The 21,680-nt window shown below is 30.2% G+C and overlaps 1 protein-coding gene across 1 annotated transcript in view; it reads right to left on the minus strand.

Annotated features, from left to right (window-relative positions):
- Positions 1 to 13,096: 13,096 nt before the first annotated feature.
- Positions 13,097 to 21,680, minus strand: part of LOC106690677 (transmembrane protease serine 9) — a 14,497-nt gene continuing 5,913 nt past the window's right edge. The window contains exons 5-10 of the mRNA XM_067045438.1: positions 15,536 to 15,618; positions 15,267 to 15,465; positions 14,996 to 15,193; positions 14,759 to 14,925; positions 13,255 to 13,417; positions 13,097 to 13,174 (exon numbers count right to left, since the gene is read on the minus strand). Of these exons, the coding sequence (XP_066901539.1) occupies positions 13,137 to 13,174; positions 13,255 to 13,417; positions 14,759 to 14,925; positions 14,996 to 15,193; positions 15,267 to 15,465; positions 15,536 to 15,618 (848 nt within the window). The 3' untranslated portion in view covers positions 13,097 to 13,136. The remainder of the gene's footprint in view (positions 13,175 to 13,254; positions 13,418 to 14,758; positions 14,926 to 14,995; positions 15,194 to 15,266; positions 15,466 to 15,535; positions 15,619 to 21,680) is intronic.

Consider the following 21,680-nt stretch of genomic DNA (forward strand, 5'->3'; position numbering starts at 1 on the left):
GGTAATTTTAATTTTACAATAACGTATATTGGCTAAAACTATTTTAAATATAGAGAAGAAAAATAAATTAATTAAAAAATTAACTGATTAAATAAAAAAAACAGTAGTAACAAAATATCTGTACTATTATAATATTAGATTAGATTGGTGAAGTAAAAGGTAGTTAAATAGAAGGGTTTTAAACTAGGGAAGGGTTGGTACATGACATATGTCAGGGAAATAGAGTTCCACAGATACGCATCTCGGGTGAAAAATGATTTATCAAACGCAGCAGGTCGGTGAAGTGGAGGATAGATATCAGGTAAACGGGACCTAGTAGTACAGTGGAATTTGAATTGCTGATTTTCCTTACCTCCTTTATTGTAAATATACATATTAATATATATATTAATACATATATTAATATATAACAATATTAATATATACCTAGGTATATAATCATGTAACTGGTCCCCTTCCTTTGCCATATGGCATTATAAGGGGTTGGGCTGGGTCCGCTGAAGGCAGAGGTTACAATATCGGCTCAAGAGCCGCTTAAATATTGGGATACAATATTGGGACCGTTTAAATAGCCCCGTAACATCAAAACTCTATTCGTTTCCTGATTTTCTTAAAATTTGACATAAATTTTTCTTTAAGATATTTAAAACATGTAATTTTTTTCTTAGTTTAATTTTTGTTTCAATTACATTTTTTTATTATACCAAATTTTATCTTATAATGATCGTTAAAATTTCAGTTCCTTATTTTTCCATCACATGCTCAGCTCCAAACTTGTCAGCTCAAGATTTTAAACCCAAATTCTTAGATTGATTTTCCAAAAATTCTAATCACTCCAGAATTTTTTTCTTTTAATTTTTCATTGTTTCTTTGAAAATCTTCATAAATTCAAAGGACAAGGTTATTTAATATCTCTGTTATCAAATGATTGTACCTTGTGTTTTTGTTGTGAACTAAAACATTTACAGATATAGCATATAAATCAAAACAATAAAAAAAAATAGATTAATTCCTCATTGCATGTGAATGAAATGTTCGATATAACATTTAAAAAATAATAATGGAATTGTAGAAAAGAAATGTATTAATGATGCCAAACTATTCGAAAAATCCCGAGAGTTATCTAAAAATAAGTTAGAATCATTAGTTCGCATTCCTAACGTATCGTCTAAACCAAGTGTCCAAAAAAAAAAAAAAAATTTATTCTTTATATTCTATATGGAAATCATTATATCGTATACCCATCATTATGTCCACGAGGTATTTCATCTGTGAAAATAAGTATGTAAGAGTAATTTAAGTGCAATATTGCACCAAGAAAATAGAAAAAAACGAAATTACAACGGTGTAATTAAAAAGCTGTTTTTTGTGGTTTTTGAAATATATATAATACAAGAGGGGAAAATTAAAAAAAAAAAATATTTTTCTATTTGCTATGAAAACACATATTTAGGGTTCTTGAGATATAACTAAAGAATATTTACTTTTTTTCCTGCCAAAAATACAAGGCTCTTTGCTTAGTGATGGGACAAAATTAGCTATTGCTAAAATTGCTCTGGATACGATCCTTATTCATGAATGAACCATTGATAAATAAATATCGCATCCATGGCAATTTTAGCTAGTAGTTTCATGATTTCCCAACTCTGCAACAGCTTAACAAAAGATACCAAGACATAAACAAATACCTGCTATCGGGAGAGATCGGGTGGTCTCGGTTTTTTTCGATTCGAGCCTGTTTCTATTGTTCCTTTTTTCTCCTTTAGTAAACAATCAATTTTTTAAAATTTATTTTCGTATATATTTTTAATATTTATTCTTTTTATTTTTACATGCATTTGTTACTTCTTTGTATTCATTCGTGATTTATTTTTATGTATATTTATATATCTATCTATCACTATTTCTTTCAATTATCTGGCGTATGAATTACAAGTTTAGATTCTATTTATTTAAAATGAATATTATCTGTATTTTATATTTTAGGTGTGTTTTGTTCATGTTAAAGAGGAGAATAATCAAGAAAAAAAGAGGACAGTCACATTAGTTTGAAAGAGAAAATATGAAAAAAAAAATATATATATTAAAGGAAGAAAGGGGAAAAAGAGGGATTAACAAAAAAAAAATAATAAAGCATAGAAAGAAGAAAAATAATGAAAAAGAATAAAAAGTTAAAAAAAAGGAAAGAAAAAAGTTAAATTTAATAAAGTATAAATAAAAAGTAAAATTAATAATCAATAATATATGATCATCTACTATATATATATATAATTTACATTTTATGCCTTTATATTGTAAGATTAAAAATAAATTGATTAAATTAGCATAAGTATGCTGTGTAGCTAGCAACCTAATCAGGGAAGCACAACTTTGTTGTTTTTAAATAAAGCTTTCTTCTTTGCCTGTATCTATTACTTTGAAATGCCCAGGCATATACCCGCCTTAAATATATTATTTCAGTCTCGTACCATTTTTCGTTTTTCAGCGAGGCTGATCATATATACACACAGAGACCTTTTTGGGAGGCTTGGTTATTTGGACTCCATCGAAAACTGGAATTAAAATTTTTTTACGAACGAAATATTTCCGCTTACTATATATTTCACGTATCAGTAAGTGAAAGTAAAACTATTTTCCAGTTATATAATTATTTTTATATATATTTTTTAAAATTATATATTAGACAATAGCTCATTATATATTAGACAAGCGGATAAGTGCTCGGTTTATGGGAATACAATAAAATATATATACCCTTCAATGAACGGAATACACTAATAATTTATATAGACATTTTTAAAACGATTCACACACTTAGCGTCATAAATAATCAAATTTTTTTTTCATTTCAGACGATTTGACGAAGTAGGTTTGGCTTGAAAAAACAACACAAAAATCACATTTATTTTAAAGTTTACAGAAAAGCAGTTGAATCGGATTTTTAACTTCTATAAAACTATATGTATTTATGGGGAGTAGGGGTGAGATTTCGTTCAGGATTACCACCCTATTCTTGTAGGGGGTTCCAGATTTTATTTCGTGAAACGACCTCAGAAAAAAAAGTCGCCCCCCTGACGGGATTCAAACCGACATAGCTGAAGTAATGAGTCATTTAAAGTTGGCGCTTTAACGCGTTCGGCTGCAGACGGCGAATTTTCGAATGATTTACACGTTTTGTATCCCTCTGAGTCCTGATTAAAAGTCTCGCAAAATGGTTTGTGTGTATGTGGTTAGCTTATCTCAAAAATTAAATATCCTACACAAACTGAAACTATATGTTCAGGGCATGTACTTGCCTGGGATGTTACAGATCTTCCGTCAAAATTGATCTGAAGCGCCACTGTATAGCATCTATTAGTCGTATTTTTTTCGCACTATTTTACGTCATTTATCAAACTCAGTAAATCAATGTAAAATTGGGTATTCCCTAGTACTAGATATAATTCTTAAGCATCTAACTCTCCTCACGAGTGGTCACCTATACCTTATAACCGTTAATTAAATGTATGGAATAATACGGTAAACTGGTCTCTCTTCTTTATCTCCTAGATAAATAATAAAATTAGCTAATTTAATAAAGCAAGCATTTAAATCCTAATTAATAATTAAAAACTTAATTACTGAGTGAATTTGTTTATAATATTTTTACTATCCATATACCAAGTAGATGTAATGTAATTTTATATATATACACACACATTATACATAACTTATATTATCTAATTAGGACTATACCGAAGTGACAATACTCGTTGACGTTGCTTCGCGTGAAACGCGACACCATGCAGCCATCATTTGGCTGGTTTTCAAGAAGTGGGACCACTTCTGTCTGGGACTGTATTTCTTGGCATTACCCATTATTAATCAAAATGTCTAGGACCAGAATAGAAATTTACCCTATAGACAACCAAATGCATGGAATTTAAGAAACGGAAAATTATAATAATTGGATTGATTTTGTACAAAAATTATTATTCTTACGGAGAGCCCACAAGCAAAACAAACTCGGATCAAGAGTTAAATGTATTAGTCTTGTCACCGATGGATGACACATTTATTTATTTATCACCCCCTTCCTAATCATTTCTGATACACGGGGGGTTATCTACAGGTGACTAACCTATTCTAATCATGATGGAGGGGAGGGAGTAAAGTTTTTGATATCGTGGGACCATAAAAAAACTCTACGCCCGGGTATTAGAACCGGTCCCGCCCACAGATCTCAGATGGGTAAGACCTGCGCCTAACCAACCGAGCTACAAAGGGCCCTCTGGATGAAACATTTATTCAACGGACGTATAGAATAGTCCAAATCATGGAGTATCACTTTCCTAATTAAATACTATCTAATTCAGGAGAGTGGAATGACCCCATTCTTCTCCAAAGCATATGTGAAGCTAAATAAGCCACGCCCTTGGAGCTTAAGATAAAGTCGAATTTAACAGGAATATTTACCATTGTAATATAAACTGAAACATAAGGCAGTTATTGACCCGTTCTCTTCCCCTACTCCTCTGCCACGCCCATTATCCATAAAGTCGGCCATTTTGGCTTCACTTTTTCTACGAATATAGCCTTCTCATTTTACTCCTTGTTCCAAGGTCTATATAAATACACTGAGACAGCTTTGAAACTATCAAGAAATATAAACCACATAAAAACATATAAGAGGGACACATTCCCTGAGTTTTGCGTCGTATACAACAGTTGCTCAAGCTTCAGCAGATTCTGATATCAGCTATTTTTAGCACACCTATCTCAAATAAGTTTCTCAACGTTCGCACCTTAAATGTACTTACAATAATACAAAATCTTAAGACTGCAATTAAAATTTTAGGTTTTCAAACGAACATATTTGAGGTCTGAATATAAACGCTATAACAAAGTACATAAATTTGCTTAGATAATTCTAAAATTCAATAATCCTCTTTGAGAAGAATATTTATGAAGAAGCATTTTAAGCCAACAATATAGTCTGCGTCTTAATTTGTGAGAGTTAAGGAAGTCCCATAGGACCAATTAGCAAAGTGGGAAGTGGGAAGAGAGTCGAAAATAGGGTGCAAATGGGTTAAGTTCTTTAATTCGGTTATCTTCTGGGCTCACTTAAAGGGTATAGTGATAAAAGACTTTCAGGAACAACATGGGTGTGATCCCTTAAATTATTCTTTAAAAAAATAAATATAACGGTCCAAAAAAAAAATAATAAATTGAGTTATATTTATTTTTTGTCATTTCAATTATAAGTTAAAAAAACATATTGGTCTGTCACTTAATGATTTTGTGAGCTTTATTATTTTAATTGCTTCTGTTCATAACGTTCAAATAATTAATTTGTTTTGTTTTTAAACATTTCTTGGAGTAATAAAATCTGTCAGACTGAAAATCAGTAAGTAGCAATGCTTTCCCTTTGATTTACATACTTTTAATCATAAAAAGGAATTAAATAATGATAGATGAAATATAAGGAAACGTAAGAATCGGCAAAGTAGATGATGGATGATAAAAATCCATGGCAATGTTACTAGATGACCTATAAATTCAAATTTTCGTTCTAGACTTTTTATCAGCTACTAAAAAGAAACAAAATCTACAAACCCATAAAGAGTCAGGGGTGGCGTATATTGTAAGGAAATAGTGTTATTAGACCAGCGGTTGTGCAAAGAGGTGATTTGACAAAATCATGCTCAACCACTAGCTTTTTCCCTAATGAAGGGTACCCACTTTATGAAGGTCTCCTGGACCCCCAGGATTTGCTCACTGATACAGTAACAGGATAAATAAATCTTTGCCACAGCCAGATTCGAACCCGTGTCCTTGGAATTAGTAGCACATCGGCTTATCACTGTGTCATCCCGCACCCCATTCATACCATATATACAAATTAAATAAAAATACAAAAATAATACTAATAAAGTAAAAAAATATAAATTTAAAATAAAACGGTCAATAATAATGATGAATGAAATAAACTACTGATACTTGCTTTTGTCTTTTTTTTTCAGATTATGAGGAAACATTGCATTATCTTTTTTAAGTCAAAGAAATGTTGTTATTAAATTTTGGTGTTTACGTATAAATTAATGTATCTAATTTCTAGAAATATTTCAGCAATATGTTTATATACATAGAAATCAACAACATACAAATCATTTAAGATTAAAAAATAAATTTTCAAATCATGTAAAAATTTAAGTTAATTTTGTAAAAACGTTTTTTTACTTCTTACTCATTAAAATAGACAAATTAGATATTCAAATGTTTGTATGAAAAACAAATATTAATTCAGTTGTTAACGATAATTATTTTCCTGAATCGTTCCCAAGGTTGTGCCATCCTCACTCGAATGTGTTCTTAATTTCTTTTCTTAAGCTTGTTACAAGAATAGTTTTATTTTGTCCTTGTGTTTAAAAATAAATATAGCAGATCCTTATATATGAGCCATTCTGCCATAATTTCGAATATACTCTAGCTGACGAAAATAGTTTAATAAAATTTATAAATGCCCAACACTGTACACTAGAATAGAAACAATAGCAAATAGTCTCTTTGTGAACTGTGTGAGAGTGACAAACATATCTGAAGTTAAAAAATTAGATGAAAAAAATTATGAAAATTTGTTTACAAATAACTATGAAACAGCATATTAGTTTAAGTTTTTAAAAGTAATTTATGATTTTAATATATGAATTGTAAGTATAATATTAATTAATTCGTTGTACATAAAGAAGAAATTTCAACTAATACATCTTTTTGTATTTATTTATTTATTTATTTATTTATTATCAGATCGGCCTGGTGGGCCATACACGGTTTATACATACATTGGGCCATACATACATTTTATGTTTTTATTTTTTTTTAACAATTGATTATGGGGTTATAGTCTCGTACAAAAGTATACTAACTATATAAAATGTTATAATTAAAAGAAAATAAGATGAAATAATGCTTCTTAATAAACAATTTTTTTTTATTTATTGATATTTACAACTGTATAAAAAATACAAGTAAATTTGATCATAATGACATAATGATATGATACAACATGTAGAGAAACTAGGACCCAGTAGGAGAACTCTAAAAACAGTTTACAATATAAGGTCACGAGGCCATCTTTTTTACAGGCACCTCGGAGAATTGCCAGGAATGGAAGAGGAAGCAAGGTTAGAAACTATTGGGTATGGGTGGTTAGGGAGTTTATTATGGAAGGAATAATATCGGGTTCGGACTAGATCGGTTACATAAGGAACATTTAGGTCTTTATGGATGGTTTTATTAGTAACAAAATAAGGAGCATTGAGGATTTTACGAAGGATTTTGGATTGTAAAGATTGAATACGAATTTGAAGGTTTAGTGGAGCTCCAAAGCTCAACTCCGTAAGTCCAGATGGGCCTTATTATTGTCATGTAGATCAGTCTTTTGTAATGAGTTGGAAGTTTAGACCGTTTGTCTAGTAAGTGCTATAATAGTCTGAATCTGCGTGCAGTTTCCTGTCTTTTCAGTCTTGTGTGAGGATTCCAGGTTAGTCGTTTGTCAAGATGTAGTCCAAGATAACGAATCTGTTCTACAGGGGTTTAATAAACGAGAAGATTAAAATTAATAACATTGAATAATGACATTTTTAGACCTAACAAAACAAACAGTTGCCCTCTAACTAATACATTCATGGAGTTTTATTTATAATACCAAAGAATTTTAATAAGATTACTGGGGTGAAAATGTAGGGAAGAGATAGTCTAATAATTCACTTATAATAATAATTATGGATTTTTTCATTTCCTGTGATTCCATTTTTCTTTAGTTTCAAGAAGCAACAAAACCCTATAATTTAAAGTGCATGAAAATCTACACCCATCATCTGTTGTTGATTAGGAATGAACATTCTCTAATTATGAAAATATTTATGTGACAAAATGACAGATACCTTTAACATATTTTCTGTCTCTTGTTTATCATTATTCAATTAATTTTTGTTTAATTTATCTGTTCTTTTATCACTGGTAATTGCTTATCCTTTTTAAATCTAATTATTGTTGTTTTTCTTTTTTTGTCACTAATTTTAAGTTTCATTTAATTATTGAAACTTTTTTTTTTAATTTTTACCATCTTGCTCAGCCTTAGAACTTATATGGTAAATACTTTTGATCAGTGGTTAAAATTTTTTTTAACAAAATATGCAATTGCAAAAAAATATGGGCCTTGGTAAAATTGATGTATAATATACCGTTGAAAACCAGAGATTTTAGAAAAAATAATATACAGTATATAAAAATGCAATGGTGAAAAATGCATAAATAAACTAAATTCATAAATAAATGTTTTCATTTTTCTATGTTAAATAAATGTTTTTATTTTCCTATACCATATTAAAAATGGCAATGCCATTTAGACAGTTAATAGTATTATAAGATAATCTTGAAATAAATGAAATCAATGGAGGACTAATTGGAGCTAATGGAAATATAATGGCTTAAGGGAGAAGGTGGATGCAGGTGGCCTATGACGTCATAACTGTGACGTCACGAGCAGTCGATATTGGAGGTCGTTGACCCAGTGGTACAGTGCCCTACAAACCCAGGATGGCATTTAGTTCCCGCCCACCGCTCGGGGATTTATCTATGCTTGTCAGAATTAGGGCTTTCTGTTTATGGCTTGTGCTGTCTTCGTTGATTTACTGCTCATGGACAATAAGTCGAATAACGTGACGTAAAAAAGAGAGTATAAATTACATAGGAATAGAAGTTAAATACTTTTACTGAAAAAGAATTTATTGCAAGTCAGAAGTGAACAGATACATACATATTATAATATACATATTTCCTGTATTTATTTTATATATCTATTTTCGGTTCTTAATTCGTTTTTTCGATTCAAGTAGTGCGCAGGCCCGAGCGTCATTCTCTTAGTTATTCCTTCATCATTACTGAAAGTTCCTCTTTTTTTTTTTTTATTAATTTAAAAAATTACATCCAATATGGTCCGACCAGATGACAAAATATATCGGTCGGTGGCAAAATAACACATAAAAATGATAGACATAAATAAAATGTAAATAAAACAGTTTGGACTATTAAGGCGTTGTGGAGGCTATACAATTTTTAATCTAGATAAGTGCAATATGAATTGATCTAAAGTGATACAACTAATATTTTAATTGACATCTACTAAAATAAAAATAAAGTAAAAAAATAAAAATAAATGATAATTATTAAAAAAATAAAATAAAAATAACTAAACGGATTTTGAAGTAAATAATAAAGCTTCAAATTTACAATTAGTGAATTGATATAATAATGGGAATAAAATAAGATGATACAGAATGTGATAAAAATAAGGATCCAATAATATCTTTTACTAAGTACATACATACATTGCTTATACAAATTGTAATATAAAAAATAAGTTATGTGGAGTTAAGAAAAAATACAGGCAGATATGGTCATTTGGTGAATCAAAATCAATTATTGGGAATCATAGAACTAAGAAAGTACCCAGCTAAATCTCTCTTTCTTAGGTTTTTTTTGTGGTTGATTTATTTATTAGTTATTCTGGTAAGCGATTGAATAGATATGGTACTATATAGTTTAGTGTACGTTTTCTTAATAATTCTTGCTTCAATTATTATACTTTATTACAACTCCACCCTTATCCCCACGTATATTTTAAGTATACCTTCACCTTAATGCCAGGCACATTTCACATTTGGTTGGCTGGTTGGGTTTGAGTGGACTGTATAATTGAAAAATGAGACATGATTAAATGAAATATTGTTTAAGTTACAAGTAGTGTAGGGGTGGCCGAAAGAAACATTTATGAGTAGATGGGTTAATAAATTTTGAATGACCAGGCTATGGAAATGGAAGTTGCTCGATATAAGTAATTTAACTTCTTTACTTACAGCAATAAGTTAGTGATAACAAAAAAATTAATACATAAGACATACCGCATTTCTCCAACCACAGTTGCAACTTAAGTTGACCAAAAGACAAGAAACAAGCTAGAATCACTTTCATCCTTGAGAAAAAACAAATTTAAATTATTACAATTAATTTAATTATAATTATAACTATATTCTAGGAATTCAACATTTTTCTCAATAACAGAGAAACTAATAACATATGAAAACAGAACGGCTTAAGTCGGATTGTTTTGATTTTGAAATATATTATTTTTCAATTTATTTCTATGATTGTTTGATATAATTGGTTATTTAAAAAAATCTTTCTAATATTAAATAAAATCTTTATACTTAATCTATTCTATTTTCTTGATCATTTTTTTATAAAATTGTCCCAAATGTCACTCCATGTGGTTTCCTTCGGTATTTTACCTAAGAAGAGTCCTCTCCAAAGAGGACTATATTAAAATTTCGGTAATTTTGTGTATTTTATCCTGTGATTCGTAATTACTTAAAGTTATTTTTTTTATCGCCTCATATTCAACAACTTGAAGCTTAGAAAACTTGAGGATTACAGTCACTTATATTATATATTATATTATTATCACATATTAGGGTACACCCTGTACTGCTACATACACCATTTATGTATGTATGTAACTTCAAGACCATTTATAGGTACCTACATATACTAAAATAGCTACAAAAATTTTACGTACTTAGATACTAGACTACAATTGAGAGAGTAGACTTCAGTAGACTCTTTTTCCTATACCTTACACACGACCGCACCTTATATATACGCGTTATGTGTATATAATATATTCAAAAAATATTTAAATCTTAAAAAAGTAAATTTTATCAAGATTTAAGTAAACTATAGCGTGTTTATTTATGCTAATAACATATTAATTGCTAATGAATATTTATAATTTTTATTTTTTTAAGGTAAATACCTTTATTTGTTAAATTATTCACTAGAATTAACCAAACTGATTTTCTGGTTTTTTTTTTCACTATAATTTACTCAATTATGGCATCTATATGAATAAGAGACAGGTTCAATAGCAAAACTTGTGTGGTGCGCGCATTCAACTATCACTCATCACCCTAAGTTTAGTCTAAATTGGTGAGCGTGTATTGAATTTAAAAAAAATAAAAATAAAAATTCGGTCTCTGTTACTAAAAAAAATCATATTTTAAGGTTTTTTGAAATTGGAAAGGATCGACTTTCCCCGTTCGAATCGGATGTCTATTTTATTTTTACTCCTTCAGGTATCCATTAAATTATATATATATATATATATATAATTTATCCATTGTACATTTTATGATAACAATGAGAACTGTACTAAGTTTAATCAAAATCGTTAGTCGTTTTCAATAGAATCGGAAAAGTATGTAATCGATTCTATAAAGTGGTGCTTCGATTTAATCAAAACCAGTTCTCATACTCCAGGAACGTAACCGTTTTAAATATATACATTCAGTTAATTTGTTCTACCTTTTTTATTTTTGAGCTAGGTTAACCTCACACGCACATACACACAAAGACTTTTTTGTGAAACCTATTTGGACTAAGAGGACCTCAAAACGCGTATTTCTGTCATAAATGTTTTCGATCGCAATACTTCTCCTGACTATATATTTCACCCATATTTGAATAGAAACAACCATAATCCATAAGTTTTTTTTGTTAAATAATATTTTTTAAAATTATTTATTCAACACTACTATACTACATTATTAAATCTTTAAATACTATAACAAGGTATTGAAGTCATGAGGCAAAATTTTCTTTTTTTAGATATTTGCTCAATAAATATGTATATTATTCGATTTAGTACTGTAATTTTTATGGAAAATCTAAACCTTATATTATTAAAGGAAATACCGATTCCATTAATTCGCCTTAAAGGATAGTAATACCAGTAAAGGACTTCCTTAGTCAAGAGAGCGGCTAAGGAAGGAAGGAAACAGTTGGTGGTCGGATATTGCAACCACACCGTGTCAGGCATCCCTCTGTGGACATGTGTAGCTCTCTCACTATGTTGTGTTCTTAGACTCCCTTATATTCTTTGATGAATTACATAATAATGTAATTTAATTGGTATAAGTCAAAACAAATTTGACTTCACCTTAAATATATTTTATATATTTACTATTATGTTTTTTATTTGGTAACATAATATAAATTCAAGTCTTGAGAAACTTTGCTTATCCTCCAATGTATACAAGAAAACTTGAAAATGAAATAAGTATACATATTTTTTTTTTAATAATGTTTTTATTGATAATAAAAACTGTATTAAAATATATATACAGCAAGTAAACTTGATATTGGTTGTACTATGGTATGATATTAGTTATACATAATACAGACATGAGGAAAATCTATCCATTGATAGAACTCCAATAACAGTTCTAGAAGGGAAGGTTTCGAGGCCATCTTCTTTTCAGACGCCTAAGAGGATTGTTAGATAATAAAGGAGGAACCAGATTAGAAACTATTATATTTGGGAGTTTTTTCGAGTTACGAAGTTTATCATAGGACTAGTATCTGGTTCTGACCAAATCGGGAACATAAGAAACTTTGAGGTCCTGATGGATGACTTGGTTTGTGACAAAGTAATGAGCATTAAAGATTTTACGAAGAAATTAATATAAATGAGTGTTTCGTAGTTAGTTTGAAGGTATATAAATTAAAAACTTTCATGTAATACTATAATAATAAAAATCCTTAATTAAAATTATGTATTAATGTGTTTTTAGTCCTGATGATGCGTTGGATTGACATTTTTTTCTTTCAGTTTTATTGCGTCTATGTGCTATTTAATTAATTTAAAAGGTTGCTTGTTCGTAAAACCGCTTAGTGATATAACTAAAGGATTAGGTTTAAGTAATTATTTAACTTTAATTATAAATTTTAGTTTTTACACGACTGTTCAAAAGGGGTTGCTATTACATTATATATTTTTTTCTTTTTCTTGAAGAATCAGCCCTTTTATACTTTCAAATGTTAATTAAAGAAGCAATTCATTGCACGTTAAAATTTAAAACGTTATCACTCTCCGGAAGTAGAAATGAAAAAGAAATGAGTGATAGAGGGATAATACTTCAAGAAAAATAAAAAAAAATAATACAAAATAATTATTTACATTAGGATCATTTGGGTGATTCAAATAAAACAGTTCTAAAAAATTTACATCACTCCTTTATTTTCAATTTACAACAGAATTATACTTTGTGGCAAGTCTGTACTCCACTCTTGGTACCTGAAAATTAGAGTAAAATAAGATTAATCTCAACAATTTAGATAATTTCTTATGTATTAGAATTTATGTTATATAATTACTTGAAATAATATCGTTGATCCACTTGAGGTAGGCCGAAACGTTAGTGTTGACTCCAGGTCTGGGATCATTACCACAGTCCTTAGCTCCGTAAGACACAGCGCCGACCAAGGTGAATCTGTTTGTCTCAGGGTCCAACCATGTCAATGGGCCGCCGGAGTCCCCCTGGTATCAATTAGTGATAATTTTATTAATAGTAGTTAGTACATAACTTCATTGTCATCCAGCATTTATTTTATATTTCATTTCTTACATACCGTAGGGGAGGAAAAAGTAATTGAAATTAACTAATCCAAATTTTTGTTTTTAAATATTGTAAACTATCATTTAAGTTCTAAATAATAGATTCCGTTGTGAATATTAGATTTGAAAATTGAACTTCAAACCTAAAGCTGTAAAGCACCGTGAAACTATTAATACTTCAATTATTTTATTATATCATAAATACAATTATTATTCTAAGATAAAGGTGAATCCCCACAAGTGATGCCAAATGCTATTGTAGGAAAAATATATTTGTGCGCTTAAGTTCCATGGCTTAATAAACAATGTCTAATATCTGAAAATTATTTATATTGCTCAAAATAAATAAAATGATTATGGAAAATTTCAAATATGAAATAAACAAATAGAATTAACAGCTGACATTTGAATTATAATTATTTTATAATTTATGTTTATTTAAAAAAATATATTATTTATAGTTCACTACAATTTAAGTTCCCAAATAACTGATTCTCTTGTTTTCTGAATATCAGATTTGTATTGTAACCTTCTACTATAGGCTAAATCTGTTGGCCTTATTAAACTATTTTACCCGTTTTTTATGCTTACAACCTAATATTCGAATACATTTCAACCCTTTTTATTATATCATATATACAATTATTATTCTGATTTATATGTCTTTTATCTTGTTGATTTTGTCCGAAATAGATAGATTTTGTGTCCAAATTCATCACGATAAAATTAAGATGAATCCCCACAAGGGATGCCAAATAAAATTATACAAAAATATGGTAAATATATTCCTGCGTATATGTATCAAGGTTTAATTTGCAATATCTGGAAATTATTTATATTGCTCAAAATAAATTTAAAAAAACATTAAAATTTCAATAAATAATGTTTTTTAAAAAAAGTAACCGCTAACGTTTGAGTGATATATAATTAATATTTTTTCGCTCCTCGATTTGTTGCAAAAATATGGTTCTGAAACTTTCTGTGATTCCTTTTGAATTGCAATTTCGTATCTTAGTTTCATTGTAAACTAAATTTTGTACAATCTATGTCATGTCCACTACTACTATCATACCAATTTTTTTAGCCATTTCTGACGTACTCGGGGTTATCCAACTGATAAATAACCTATTCTAACCCAGGTGAGGTGGTGATGATTTCATGCCGTGGGGGTACCCCTTAACAGAAAATCACGCCAGGCCAAACGCCAAAAACGGCCTTAGACTTTAGCTAATTCTTATTCTTCAAATTCAGATTTTCACTTACATTGCAGGTATCCTTTCTTGGAGTGTATGTGCATATTTGAATTCCTGAAGGTTGAACTCCACCCCACTTTCTCCTACATTGCAGGTTAGTGACGATTTCAAGGTCGACCTCTTTGAGCTTCTTAATCCGGTCGGAGTAGGGTTTGCTTGGGTCGTATCTTCCCCATCCTAGAAAAACCCGAAATTTAGGAGCTGATGTCAATAACTCATTTCACCAAACCTAACTTATCTTACTTACCAATAGCCTTCAGCATTTGACCAGCCATTTCATCTCCTAACTTTGCACTGGGCATACAAGCGGGACCGACGTACTTGTTGTATTTAATTTCACTGGAAGTCACAAGAATGGCAAGATCGTGGAGCATTGTCGTATCATTGTATAATGGGTGCATTATGATCTTATCAACGTAGAGACGGTTTTGTGTGTTTTCATATTCTGTAAAAATTCAAGATATAGACAATAATTAACTGTTGATATATTTTACAGTTTTTGTGATACATTTACTCACGGCTATGTACATCGTGGGCTCCAACAACGACGGCTAGGTCGCTAGCTTTTTTCCCTTCGACGCAATGAGCGGCTGTGACGATGTGCCATGGAGTGACAATGGCTCCTCCGCAGAAAGTCCAGATGCTGGATCTTGTCTGGAAAGCGACCATCCATGGGTACTCGTTCCTTCCAGCCTCCTTTCCTCCGACTATCCTACCCTGCAAGTAAATATTTTCATTGCTAACCATATCACATATAACTGATTAAAAAAATGTTCAAAAGACTTACAGTATTTCTCCAACCACAGCTGCAGCTGAGGCTAGCATAAGAGAGGCCGAAAAATAGGAAAGACACTAGAATCACCTTCATATCTGTGGGAAAAATATTACGAACTAGGACAATATTTTAATTTTTAGAAACATTACTTTAAAACAATAAATTATGAAAGCAGTAGGGCATCCAAAATAGTTTATTTTAGGATAAAAACAGGGGAGGCTTCTACATAAGGTGTAAAAAGTACAATAATGGATAAACTATATTTTTTTAGATGAGTACCTTACTAAAGGAGTTTAATAGGAAATATTGAAAAGGTGTAAGCTATATGTTTCCTTAGTTTCAAGAAATGTCAACTAAAATTTCCTTCTTCAACCGTTATTTGCAACCGCCACCGTCGATGGCTTAAATCGCAATGTCTAATATCAGTAACCCCTCACATTTGAATTAAAAATCTTGTATAATTTATGTTTATTTAAAAAAATAAATATTTACGGTTAACTACAATTTATATTACTAATAACAGATTCAGATCCTAACTCCCAGAATAGAATCACCAGAAGCATTACCCACCTCAGCATCTGACCTTATCAGCTTTGGACTCTCTTTTCCTTTTTCCATAAATTGGTTGAGTTTGATTTTCCAATGGTTATTCTGGCGATATGCCCATTACATCTGAACCGCTAAGGTTCATTATTCAAGTTATAATTCCAAAGTTATTGTATAGCTTCTCGTCATTACATCTCTTCCATTCTTTTTGTATACATCGGGACCTGGTCGTGTCTTACTTCAGGTATCCCGAGAGTATATTGATTTTTTATTTATATTAATGTGGAAAAGGGGTGTTGAAATTGTGAGGCCTGCTTATCAATAAACATGCATACGTTTCCTTTAAATTCAAATATTAATTCCCTAGAGGGGCAGATTGTGTTCGTAATGTTAGTTTAAATAATTATTTGATTATATGACGTAAGAGCAAATCATGAGGTCTCATATAGTAGAAAATTAGTTGCTTATCTGGTGACGTCTTCTTGCCGCTTCCCAGTGCTGATTCAGCGGTTGGCGAAATGGTGAAAACCATGAAATCGCTTCGTACTGTGTTTGTGAAACAGGTTTCTTTTCTCTCTGAGGCCTACATGTCGTGGACTCTGGCGTGATGGTAGGGACAGGCCAGGTTCTAGCTTGCATGTTGCATAGTTTGGGGCGGCATTGCAGTCGCGTCGTCTTCGGGATCTTCCGGTGTCCGCGGGAAGGGGACATCAGAAAATGAACTCCCCGATCCCGAATTTATATAAAATCAAAAAGGCACCGTAAAATTCGTATTATATATATCCGACACTCTTCCATTTTTATCTTTGAAAATTCGGTAGAGGAATTTTCTTTTATAGATCTGGCGCTCATTTTCAGTAGTCTTAGATATTTTCCAACACTCAGATTCCTACAGAAGAACGGCGTGTATCAAAATTTTATAAAGGTTAAACCCGTTGGTGTTAAGCAGAAGAAAACTCTTCATACACCAAGAAAGTTACGACAAAATGTTATTGAATATTTGATAAAATGTAATAACGCATGACAAGCCGACGAAATGCCAAATGATCGCGTATAAACAAGGCCTCGATTGAAATCAATCATATTAATACCTATACTAATTATTTTTTATGTAGTCATAATTAATCTTAACTTTAACTCTAAATGGGACTAGTAAACTTAAACCGTAAGTATTATTATGGTTTGTTACTTACTTCAGCGATGATTCCTCCGTTAATCTGATCGCAATAACACTAGCAGCTAATTTATATGATTTTTAGCTGATAATGTATTCAAGAATTAATTAGGTTATAAATTAATGCCATTGATGTTCCAGACATTAATGACGTATAATGTTTGCCGAGCTGTACTTACAGCCACACAATATTTATTTTGTGTTTATTGATTAAACTACGTTCATTTATTGACAAATATTTATCAGCGAGCAACTACTGTAGCAAATTTTGCAGAAGAATAGTAGTTATTTAAATTTTAGTCTTACTGCTTTTATTTATTTATTTATTTTTTTTTATCATAACAGTGTCTCAAGTGTCTTAGTGTTACTATTGACAGCGATAATAAAAATCGAGTGAACCATTCATTAGATCTGTCATAAAATCCATAAATTGAGCTTTTGACTCATGAAGAAAAATATCGATTTCTACGATCTCATACCATTCAGGATTTTTTACTGTTTATTCGATTTTATTACGAAAAAAAAACGTTCTGTAGATTTCCTCACACTTCGTAAACTTTGTGAAAGCCAGCTCATAAAGTAGGTAATGATAATGAGTTCCATACAGATAAACTATTTAGTATTTTAGATCAAATAGAGCTTCATCTTGTATTTATTATTGTATATTAAAACATATATGGGAGTGGATAGCTCTGTAGTAAGGCACTGGGCTGCTAATTCCAAGGACCAGGTTTCGAATCCGGCTGTGGTTGATAATTATTAACTCCACCTACCCTCATAAGATAAGTATTATTCCCTATTTGACTCCTCATGGGTTGTAGTGGTACATTTAATTTTTCTTTTTTTAATATCAAGATGTCATAGAATGATTGGACTCACATTACTGAAGAAATCTGTAGTTTTTTTTTGTTTTTTCTTTATTAATTTATTGAGATTAAATAATTGTAAGCCACAATATTTTTAAAATAATTAATTAAAATTATATGTTTTAATTTCATTGATAAATGTTCAGATACAGTTTATTCTTAGAACAATACATTCATCGTATTAAAAAAAACAAAAAAAAACAATCGTATTAGAAAATAATTTTCATTTGAATATAAGTAGTATTTTTTTTGTTAAGTAATTAAACTTAGATGTTTTAATTTCATTAAAACAGTAAAATACATTCATAGTGAAATCCCGGCGGTCGAGCGTGATGACCAAACAAACTCCTTGCACCACCGTTAGTCTAGTAACAGTATTTCCTTACAAAGTACTGTACCCCTGAGGGGTACAGATTTAATTTTCAAAATTTAATTATCCTTCATGAACGCATATTCATAAAAACGAATATGAACGTATCCATCGTATTTATTTCCTTCGTCTTATTCACAACATTATTTGGCATCCCTTGTGGGGATCCAACTTACTGTTTCTGGAGCTCACGTATCTATCAGGTATTTTCAATTTATTTTTATAAATGTAGTACTGAAAATGTTTATTTCAAACGCTGCTTATGAATCTTCATTGCAATCTTCAATGGCCTTATCCAACATTAGTAAATTACCACACTCTTAATAATGAATAAATTTCTACTTCAAAGACTTATGTAAAAAAATCAAAGTTGGTGAAAGGTTTTATGATTGTAGAATATTTCGAACCTGCGTTATTAACAAAAATTTACATTTGAATGTACTCCATACAATAAGATTCACAAATGCATTGTGTGTGAACAGCCTGACATAAAAACTAAAATTTGTATGAAACTGAAATTATGTATTTAAGATTGATATATGCTTGGGATGAGATACCAACTTTTTCGCTGAAATCGTCTTTCTATGAGTGTTATTTTATAAAATTCGTTTTTAGTATTATTTAAAAATTTTTACAAATGTTTGTATTCAAATAAAGTCGGGACTTAATTATCAGCTTATGGAATTGAGCTCTGGGGCTCCAGCATTCAATCCTTTTTTTACAATCCAAAATCCTTGATGCTCCTTATTACGTTACAAATTAACTCATTCACAAAGAACTTAACATCCTATTCGTTGCAGAATTGGCCCAAAATAGATATGCGTTTTTTCATTCCAAACTCCTTAGCCATCCTAACCCATTAATTCTTAATCTTTCCTCTTTAACAATTCCTGATAATCCTCCGAGGCGTCTGAAAAGAAGGTGGCCACGGGACCTTCTAATTTAAAATTATGTTTGAAGTACCACCAATGGGTGGTTCCTTCCCAAGATTTTCAAGTGGATATGAAACATACAACATATTAACTTATTGTATTATTTTGTACAGTTGTAAATTACATTAAATAAATAAATAAAAAAATTATCAGCTAGATCTTTATTGTCATGTATATAGTCTAAGAAGGCTTAAATGTTTAACATAAAATTCCTCTGAAGTATCTTCAATTTTCTTTATTTGAAATAGTTAACAATATATTGCTGTTAATATTAATTAAAAATGCCTAAATATGAACTAATAAAGAATTGATAATTAGCTGGTGATTTTTTTTACTTCATAATTACTTTATTTATTGATAAGTATTAGAATTTGGCACAAATTTTAGCAATGAGTGGTACAAATAGTGGTAATTGAACACATTCATACCGAAAATTGAAAGAGAGGAAAAACAATTAAATAAAAATCAATATGATAAAAACAGAAAAATAAAATCAACATAATCAAATAATGTAAAATAAATTATATACAATATTAACAATCTCGACCTAAGGATCCATGAGCCAACTCTATCCACCACGTCTGAAGGGTAGAGCAGGGCCCTTTGAGATCCCAGTGCAGCCCTCTCACCGTGGCACTGGTAATGAGGCAGTAGAGGCTAAGTAAGTGCGTTAAATTCGCAATCCCTCTACATGAGCGGAGCATCTGACCATAGTATGAACACCAATTATCGATTTTATTTTAGGAAAGGTCTCTTGGCCGTTGCCGTTACAACCATCGAGGTATAAGAATGGACGAAACAGAATAAGTACTGAACCAAAGGATTAGAATGATTAAAAAAGTATATATGAAATTTTGAGAATTTGGTTGGTATGAGGTCAAAGATGAACGGGATATGAAGGTCATGGTGTAGTGTTCTGTTGGAAATAAGGTGCATTGACTATGGTTCTAAGGATTTTGGATTTAAAGGATTGGACCCGTTTAATGTTCGAAGTTTTAGCTGTTCCTTAAAGTTCAAATACGTAGGTCCAGATAGGTCTGAATTGGTGAAAATTGATGATATAATATTTCCAAGATAGTTATTAGAGTAGTAGAAGAAAATTATGACTTTTTTACTGTTGTTATAATAATTATTAAAAATACAAAAACATAGTAACAGCATTATTATACATAACCTACTAATTGAAATACATTAAGAGAAAGTACATTCACCGAAATCAATAATAAGTTGCTATTTACTACAAATAAGGCGTTACTTAAAGTCATAGGAGAATGGGGGTGAATATTTTGTGATGTGCCCACCGCACCAGATTTTTATTACTTTATACTACATTTTGGTAGGGAAAATGTTTATTCGGTTTAGGAAAAAAATATAAGATTCATTTTATCTCACAATGAATAATAAATTACAATAAGTACCGATTTATAGGTGTTTATAATAAATCTTTACTAGTAGTACAAACTTATAAACTCCTCTTTCCAATTATATGTGTGTGTGTTTGTGTATCCCAGCTGCACGATGTCGGTTTGAAATAGTATATATTCTAACTAGCACACTCATGTATAACAGATTTTTCATTTCTGATAAGCACTTAATTGTATTAACAAATACGAGTATTCTGAAGAAAGCCTCGAACCTAAATAAGATGACAGTTACGAATGAGTTTCTTTAAAATAAAATCCTTCTTTTTGATGTTACTGATACTCAAAGTGGTCAAAATGATTTTCCCCAAAGTTTTTATGAAATTCGGTAGGAAATTGATTATTAGGGGAAAGTCAAAGGAGTGTTTCTTGATTAAGAATAAAAGAAGTTCCTAATTGTACTAGCATCTTCTATATAATTTCAAGATGCTCTTGCAACAAGATCTCAAAAAGATTTAGGGAGCCATTCAAAATATGGAAACGTCAAACTAAAGATCTCGTTTATTAGTTCAGTTGCATATCGTTGAGGATAATGACAGCTGATAAAACAAATGTGCATTCAACAAAAAATACAAAAATTTTCCATACTGATCCATGAAAAAATTTAGTAAGAAAAGTCCTGTACCAGCAAGTGCTTCCGCAAATTTTCAGTAAAGAAATTCTAATTAAATAATATAATGATTGATAGATAATGTAAATTATGATCTGAGATAACGCTATATTTTTCAATGGAATTCATTCTTATTTATATTTATTTATTTTTTGTTCTAATTTTTGAAGTGTCACCGATTGACGGTAATAAGCATATTTTACTTTTATTTTTTTAATGAATTGAAATAAAATAAAAT

This window comes from Halyomorpha halys, unplaced genomic scaffold, assembly GCF_000696795.3.
Source record: "Halyomorpha halys isolate HHAL.00 unplaced genomic scaffold, Hhal_1.1 Scaffold1804.1, whole genome shotgun sequence".
Classification (NCBI taxonomy): Eukaryota; Metazoa; Arthropoda; class Insecta; order Hemiptera; family Pentatomidae; genus Halyomorpha; species Halyomorpha halys.